General features: G+C 28.3%; 1 protein-coding gene across 1 annotated transcript; it reads right to left on the bottom strand.

Moving 5' to 3' along the window:
- Positions 1-2,857: 2,857 nt before the first annotated feature.
- LOC131937287 (uncharacterized) lies at positions 2,858-7,617 on the bottom strand. Its single transcript, XM_059294575.1, has 7 exons — positions 7,521-7,617; positions 7,235-7,438; positions 6,734-6,831; positions 6,116-6,320; positions 3,643-3,753; positions 3,371-3,382; positions 2,858-2,959 (listed from the first exon to the last, which is right to left on the bottom strand). Exons 2-7 carry the CDS (start codon positions 7,412-7,414, stop codon positions 2,858-2,860), a joined length of 708 nt encoding a protein of 235 aa, XP_059150558.1. The 5' UTR covers positions 7,415-7,438; positions 7,521-7,617.
- Between the last annotated feature and the right edge of the window lie 1,205 nt (positions 7,618-8,822).

Genomic DNA, 8,822 nt, shown 5'->3' with positions numbered 1-8,822 from the left:
CATTAAAAGTAATTTCTAAATATGCGACTATATGCGGGAATGGCTGAGGAAAATATATGTAAAATAAGCAAAAAAAAATAAAACTAAGATGTTATGACAACCAAAATTACTACCAGTCGTAACGTTTGGCCGCTCAAAGGTCTCTTTTCGTTATTAAAGTATGCTCTAGGGACACACAGAACTTCATTATTTTCGACCGCATGGATCCCTTCCTCCATCTTGGGTTTACTCATTCCTTCCATTCGTCCCCCCCACCCCCACCCCCACTCACGGTGCCATAAGCCTCCTTTTTGTCCAAGCCACCCTGATAAAACTTCTATCTTTGTATATCGTATTACGTTGAGGTCGTTATTTTTTGTTACGACAAAAAATGATTACACGTTATAGCTTTACGCAGATATTCAACGAACATGTTTTTGCAGATTAAGGTAGGCCTGTTTATTTGAGATTAATGTAAAGTAGTGTCGAGTTACATTACAATACACGTTACAAAAAGTGCGTCGTGTTAACTCAATCCATCTAGTTCTACAAATCCTCACACATGAATATGAGGGTGGGATAAAATATCCGCCAGTTGTGAGGGTGGGCTTGTGAAAAAGAAGCCACTGCTCTACCAATGTAATGCAGGATTGTAGAAAAATTGTATTCTCTCTCTCTCTCTCTCTCTCTCTCTATATATATATATATATATATATATATATATATATATATATATATATATATATATATATATATATATATATATATATATATATATATATGTTGACACCAATATACCAATATATCATTTTTTTATTAATTGCAAGAATTAAAAAATACAGACATGGTTCTTATTTAATAACTTAAACATTGATTGTAGTTAGTAAATAAATTAAAACGGGATTAATCTTACCTAAAGTTTTTTTGTAACAATATTTTTATACTTAATAATTTAAAATATAATAGAATCGCACAGAAAACGAATTGCGCCCCGAAAATAAACGCAAACACAAAGTGTATAATAAAGCGGATAATTAGTATTTTTTTAAAGAAAACATGATTTTCATAATTTGTATTAAACATCTAATTTTGTTACAATTATGTCAGATTGAAATGTGATCGATTCTCCAACGACGTGAAAGTTTTGAAATAATTAATTCAGGTAGGTGTGTAAACTACTAATTTCGGTCACCGGAAATAACCGTAAGTTTTTAAATAATCAAATAAAAAGAAAAAATGACCTATGTTTACACAACGTCCACCTAATTGATCAGTATTTAAATTCTCGCAATTGTATATACTACAAAATGAATAAAGTAACACTTTCTGTTTTTAGGAATCACTAAAAAATATTGAAAACAATCTAAGTATAAGATATGATACTTAGATACGAAATTGAGTCACTCTAACTTAAATAGTACATATAATATCCTGTTCACACGAAAATAGAGTAAGGGTGACATTCAATTACTGTAAATAGTTCAAATGTCATTAGAATTCTGCGCATTTGATTTAATACTTATATTTTAATTTTGTTTTAAAGGTTACCTATGTATGTGTTTTTGAGAAACCAGAAATAGATTAAGTACGTCTTCCAGTCAATGGAATTAACTCAAAATAAGATTCTTCTTTATAGTTCATTGAACGTTTTAAAATATAAGGGGAAAATATATACACAATCTTTTATAATTACTAATGGTTTTCAATGAAATAACGTAGAAAAAAATGCTAATGTTAAGACCCTTTTCCAAAAAATAAAAAATAAAATTATATTTGTTGGTATCAGTGTGTAAGCTGTTACTGTGTGAGCAGTTAATTGCTTGTAAGCATATTTTGATACTAGTTTGATTTGGGAACATCCCCCCCCCCCGAAAGGCAAGGTTTGAATGTGTGTGAGTGTGTGTGTGTGTGTATGTGTATGTATGTCTATGTCTGAGACAGAAAATTTAAAGTTTCAAATTTCAAAAAATGTGTTTATCTTAAAATACTTTAAGTCATAACACCATAACACCATAAACGACAAAAACAAAAAAGATTTAAGTTTTTGCACATCTAAAATCCACTCATCAATATTTTGTCTACTTTGACGCCACCGGTAATTTCCAGATGGTCATAACAGTCCATTCCGTGTTTCCTGGTTTCAACCAGTTTCTTGTTTACTGTAATCTAAATTTAAATTAATCAACATTTATCTATTTACAAATCTATAACGTTTGATTTCGTAAAAATCAAATGAACACAATAAATATCTACATTAAAGACCAAATAACTTAAAGCTAATTTATATTTTAAGTGCATAAATATAGTGTCATTACCACAGTTGAAGTTGAACTTGTTACAAATTCAATATAAAACTGCTGCTGAAGTTTGTAGGCAAAATTCATGTACGAAGTTTGATAAATCCAACTACCATTTTTATAATGGTCAACTACAGTTTTAAAGTCCCCATTGCCCAAAAGTTTCAGGTTTAGAAAAGTGGCAATATCTCCATTACCCTCGGGTGGGCATCGAATTTTGATTGCAAAACTGTAATGGAATAGTTTACTATAAAAGATGAAAATAAATATTTGACATCTTATTTTATAATTTTGGATTATGAAAAATATACAATTTTGAGATAGTTATTTTAGTGTACTTTATAAAAGTAGCAAATGAAATATTGCTTTCATTACAAGTTTTACTCTTTTATAAAGCAAGAAGAACACGTAACACAGTAACAATAACATAATAACGCTAAATAGTAGCTAATAAAGCATGCCGACCATACGAAATTGATATCTCGCAAATGCTTTTGTAAATATTGTAAATAGCGCCAAATTTCAATTTCTAAAATACATTTTTAATTGATTTTTTAAATAGTAAGAAAAGGAATAATTAATTATTTATCGATATTCTTATACTCTGAGTTATCTGCAGTTGGGTATCCATCGACGACAATTTTTTCACCGCCTTGATGTCTTTCAATATTCACACGACTAGCCTGAAAATGTAAAAGTTGTGTGTATTTAACTGAAGATTATTATTCGTGTAATAACACGTAAACCATTTGGGTTACAGAGTATAAAAATGAAAAAGAAATAATTTCTAAATAAGAAACGTAATTCGTAAACCTTTAATACAGCTCATCTTTCTAAATAAATATTTTTATATTGTTTTCTTTAAATTCTAAAGTAATAATATTTTTTTTAAATAAATCATCATACTATTAGTTAGTCAAGGTAATATTTATATTTGTTTTATTTTCTACTTGTTGTTAATTCATTTAATATACAACATACACAACTAAATAAATTAAAAACTCAGCGAGGTAGCTTCATTTCGCTAAAAGATAATTATCTGCCCCTTGATATCAAAATTATGTATTAAAGATTTAAAATACATTGATACTTACAGCTTTGTATAACTGTAATGATGATTTTAAAATAATTAAAATTTCAGTTTGTTTTATCAGCATTAATAATATTAAGTAACCAAATGTATTGACTTTTATAATAATTATCGAAAATACTATAAAAATATGAAATAATATTTAATGTTTATGTTGCAATGTATCTAGTGCATAGCTGTATATGACAGCAATGAAAATAATAAATATTAAGAATTTAAATGTTGACTGCATACTCATACACATTTTTAAATCAAATAAACATGTGTAAAACTTACTGAGAAAAGAATCCAGTTTAATGCAATTTGGCCGGAGACATAAACATATTTGACATAGAATATGGGCATTTTGTTTGGGGAAGTGACAAATATGTCACCGTCAACAAGAATCTAATATAATATAAATAAATAAATAAATAAATAAATAAAAAAAAAAAAAAATATAGGCCTATATATATATATATATATATATATATATATATATGTATATATATATATATATATATATATATATATATATATATATATATATATATATATATATATATATATATATATATATATATATATATATATATATAAATATATATCATAATTTTTAAAAATGATTTTTCATTAAAGATTAATTTTTATAATAATGAAAAATTTGATAATATACAAATCTCTAACCTTGTATTACCAAAATAGTAAACAAAAGTAAAAACTTTTAAAATACTAAACTCTTAAATAAACTGAAATTAGAAAAGAAAATCAACTTTTTTGCGTCTTATATAAGCATTTCATTAGCGCCTAAATTATGTATTTATTTATTTTTTATTTATTTATTAATATTAAGAATTGTCTTTTAAATTATTAGTTCTTATTAAAAATTGGCTAAAATTATAAGGTTTAAAACCCAATCAAAAGCTTGCTATCCTTAAAAGTTAAATTTCTTCATATTTGTAGTCAGTTGTTGTTTCACAGTCAAGAAAAAAAATCAAACAACAGTTACTGTTAATTGCTGATATTTAAACAATTCTTTTATTATTCAATGTTGCAATCTATTTTTTTTAATTTTATAAAATAACCTATATTGTAAGTGAATTAAAATTTAAATTTCTCGCGTTGTCGTTGGTGACAAATGTATCTAAAAAGGTATAAAGACGTCGCAGCATTAGGATTGAGTTAACATTGAGATACAAGATTTTGCCACAAACGGTGCGCGGACCTTTGGCCACAGGTGCTTTGACCATAGGGGCTTTGACCATAGGGGCTTTGACCACATGTGTTTTCTCAGCAGAGGGTCTTTGATCACAAGTGGTTTGTCAACGGGTGTTTGAATCACAAGCGATGTGTTCGGCTTTGATCACAGGTGTTTTGTCTATATAGATTATTTGACCACAGATGGTTTGTCCAATGCTGGCATATGATAACAAGCGTTTTGTCCATATATGGTAAATATTAGTTTTAAAAGTTGTTTAATTATATTTTAAATTACTGCAGGATGTAATAGTATTTTAATTCATCTGTCATTTAGTTAACAATACAAGTATTACTTCTTTGACTATTTGTTGGCATGTTTTAATCCTTTTATATCCTTTATATATGCTTTGTATTTTCAAGTACATCAACATTATTTATTTGTGAAACGTGTTATATGTCGCATTATGTGTTTTACGTTTATATTTTTAAAACATCCATGAGGTCTAGCACCAGCCTTTATGTGGAGACTAAAATATCGTTCTTGACTATTTTAGTACATGTTTATTTCTATTAATGGACTTCAGGAAACATGTAAAAAATGGTATAAATTGTATCATAAATTAAAATAGAATTTTATTGTTTATATTTTAAAATCTATAAATTATGCCCCCCTGTGGTAAAAGCCCCGTTGTGGTAAAAGCCCCGCTGTGGTCAAACCCCATATGGTCAAAGCACCTGTGGTCAAAGCACCTAGGACCCCACAAACATACACAAGAACAAATACAACAGCAAAAGAAAAGCAAGCACACTCAAAAGAAGCCACGTTTATCATTGTTTATCAGTTTCGGGTATTAAATCGTCTAATTGTTTAGATACACAAACCTACGCAATAGAGAAATCAAAGAACAAAGTTAATTACACATGTTTTAACTGCAAGAGTTTTAGAACGGCTAGTATTGCAACATCTGTGGGACACATGAAATATCGTTACAACGTGCGGGTATGGGGGGGGGGGAGGGGCTCTCCACACCGGATTACACACTTTGGGTGTTAGATCACTACAAACATTTAAAAAAATTAACCCTGTAAATTTGCCCTGTTTTATCCAGTTGAAATGGAAGAAAGAGAGGGCTGAGACCATTTAAAAAATTTAAAATTATCGGAGGGGCTTATATTTTAAAATATTATTATCTCACACAATCTAGTGATATGGACGGTTTTGTTGAAAATAAATCCCCCCCCCCCCGGTCGAATACATATTTTTAAAAATGAATATTGCATTATTACATTAATTGCTTAAAACATACATTTCTATTATAAAAAGTTTATGGAGAACTGGTTGGTTTTTTGTTAATATGCTTCATATTTCAAGTTTTAAAATATATTTTGTTTTAAGTAGGCGTTCACTAGTTATATCTAGGATGGCAAACACTTAGGAAATCTGGGATTTGATATTAAAATCTATTACACTTTAAAATTATATTTCTTTAAGATATTAAATCACACATAACACACAATACATTTTATTTTTAAACTTATTTTCTTCAGATTTTAAATACGTTATATGTACCTGAAACATTGAGTCTGTAATTTTTATTTGCAGTATAAATGGATTTCCAGGTTCTAGTGCTAGAATACCATAATCTTCTTTCATTTTCATTACACCAGCATAGTAATAGGAAGACCTAATCATTTTTTTATCTTTGAAGTCAATGTGTAATGATAAGGGCAAAATACTATCACAAGAAATTGTTTGGCAAAGTAGAGTGGTGAAGCTGTCAATATATAAAATGTTCATAAACAATTTACATAGTAAGTTGAATGCATATTCATACCAAAGTTATGGAACAAAGTTCTGAATAAAATAGAAATTTCACATTCAAAAACTTTAGATGTTGTTTTTGCATTATTTTTTATTTGAATTTAGATTAAATACATATTTTACGAATTTTAAATTTTAAAATAGCTTTTAAGTATGAATGGCACAACATTAAATTTATATTTTATAACGTTTTCTTTCTAAATCGATTTAAAGCAATTTTATTGATGATTAAAAAGCACGTTAATATATATCTCATATTGAAAAGAAAATATATACAATTTATGCTCAATCATACTATTTCGGATAATCGTAAAAATCAAAGAGCAATTGTACAATTTAAAACATAAAAATAAAATTGCAACTAACTTTGTAGCATTTCCTTGGATAACTCCTTCGATAACGATCTCTTTTCCTGAATACATCGGAAAATACATTTCTCTAACGTAAGGCAATGAATACTGTAACTGAAAGTAAGTTAATTTCGTGTAAAAACATTAATTAGAAATGTTTTTCTGGTAGGTCTAAGCTATCTAGTAGTTTGTTGCCGTGTACAATGGTTATGACAAAACGAAAAAAAAAAATATATATATATATATATATATATATATATATATATATATATATATATATATATATATATATATATATATATATATATATATATATATATATATATATATATATATATATATATATATATATAATATATATTTATATATATATATATATATATATATATATATATATATATATATATATATATATATATATATATATATATATATATATATATATATATATTTACTGATGACAGATTTTAAGATTTATAAAAATTCTTTCAAAAATGTTTACAAAATTACTATTTACTTCTTTAGAAGATCTGCTTTGAATATATGTGCTGGCTTTCCCATCTATAACATCTAAGTGTGGGTTAATCTTTTCATTTAGAACACTCTCATTTGGGCTTATCTTGTCATTTATTCCGTCTACACACGTCAAACATATTAAGGTAGTCAAATAAAAACAAACTACAACTTGTAGGTTCATGATCGAGTGTATCACATGAATCGCCTGAATATAAGAAAAAATGGTATGAAGCTGAATTCAAAAGCGTTTTTTGTTTTTAAAAAAATGCTTATTAAGCTTAGCTCACCTCTCAGTTAAATATTTTGTTTGAATTAGAAGTACAGAGTAAGTTGTATTCTATATTTTGCTCTATAGATTCTGAATTTCGTAGGAGGTGACATATGTGGAGTATGTATGATTTGTTTAGAACATCAACATCGTATATATGTGGGTAGTATCGACGATAATAATTTGTTTTAGAGGCTAATACTGTGACAGATGTTACGACCATTCAGTGGCGTATTGATACAAATGATTTGTATGTTTATTATATGTACATTTAGCAGGTTATAATATTCTTAATTCGTGCACCATTTTATCAGAACTCTCAGTTAATATAAGAAAAACGGTTCGTCTATGTTAACGAAGTCGAACTAAAACTAACTGAAATCTTATTTCGAAGACAATACTTGTGTCACTCTAAATTGCCAACCTAGGTGCCTTATCCTACTGCACCTACACGCCGCCCTATCATCCAACAATGGCGACCTCAGCCAAATTACCGCCCAACCCTGGCTTTTTCACGATTCCTTGTGTGCGCCCTTATTCTCTCTTTCATTTCCCTCGGCACCCCGTCCTCTCTTTTTAAACCTTGGGTGCCCTGAACCTAACTATTGTCCAACCATGACTCCCTCATGTCACATTTCACTTCCTTCTGCATGTCACATGATTTACCACAACTCTACAAACAATCCTGTCCTAAAAGATTTACTAACCTTACATCATGGTTTGTTAAAGTGGTTTGCTTTTGTCCAGTCATACAAAAAAGCATTTGTTTTTGTAGCGACACATACATCCACAATTATTTTTCATAATAGGCTTGTGAATTCGGTATTTATATAGAACATATTGAGCTGTAATTGATATGAGGACTTAATTACGTGTGTTGTGGGGGAGGGAGGTGAGGAATAACTAACAAACTGGAATGTCGATCTCCAGATGCGTTCTGATACCTGTTCCAAGTCATTCGTCAAATCTTTACAAAATGTACCCACTCTTTCCAAGACTAAGATGTCTAAAACTGAATGTCCCTTTACTTATAACACTCTTTAAAATTATCGTATTTCTAAACGAACCCTAATCTTAAACATATCTACTGTACAGAAGTAAATGTTTAGCATCATCTAAGTTCGTAAATGAATTAAAAGAATTAAAGTCCGACAGTCTGTCAACGAGAAAGTAAAAGAGAAAAAAAATGTTATTAAATAATAAAAATAAAATAATTGAAATGGTAAGAGTGATATCTCTTTTAATTTGGGACACCGATAATAGGATTTGAATGATCTATATATTTTTATATCAAAGCCAAAAGTTATGCTGTACGACCTGC

The sequence above is a fragment of the Physella acuta genome, unplaced genomic scaffold, assembly GCF_028476545.2.
Source record: "Physella acuta isolate Inbredline_101_S28 unplaced genomic scaffold, ASM2847654v3 ptg000206l, whole genome shotgun sequence".
Lineage (NCBI taxonomy): Eukaryota > Metazoa > Mollusca > Gastropoda > Physidae > Physella > Physella acuta.
Note: the sequence above shows the minus strand (reverse complement) of the source record. Positions and strands in the feature narration are given on the sequence as shown.

What these genes read in the sequence shown, in the direction of transcription:
- LOC131937287 (XM_059294575.1), bottom strand. Translation starts at nt 7,414, where the DNA reads ATGAACCTACAAGTTGTAGTTTGTTTTTATTTGACTACCTTAATATGT. An exon ending in ATCCAAGGAAATGCTACAAA is followed by an intron (nt 6,321 to 6,733) that starts GTTAGTTGCAAT and finishes ATATATTGACAG; the next exon opens with CTTCACCACTCTACTTTGCC. An exon ending in TTACAGACTCAATGTTTCAG is followed by an intron (nt 3,754 to 6,115) that starts GTACATATAACG and finishes ATATTATATTAG; the next exon opens with ATTCTTGTTGACGGTGACAT.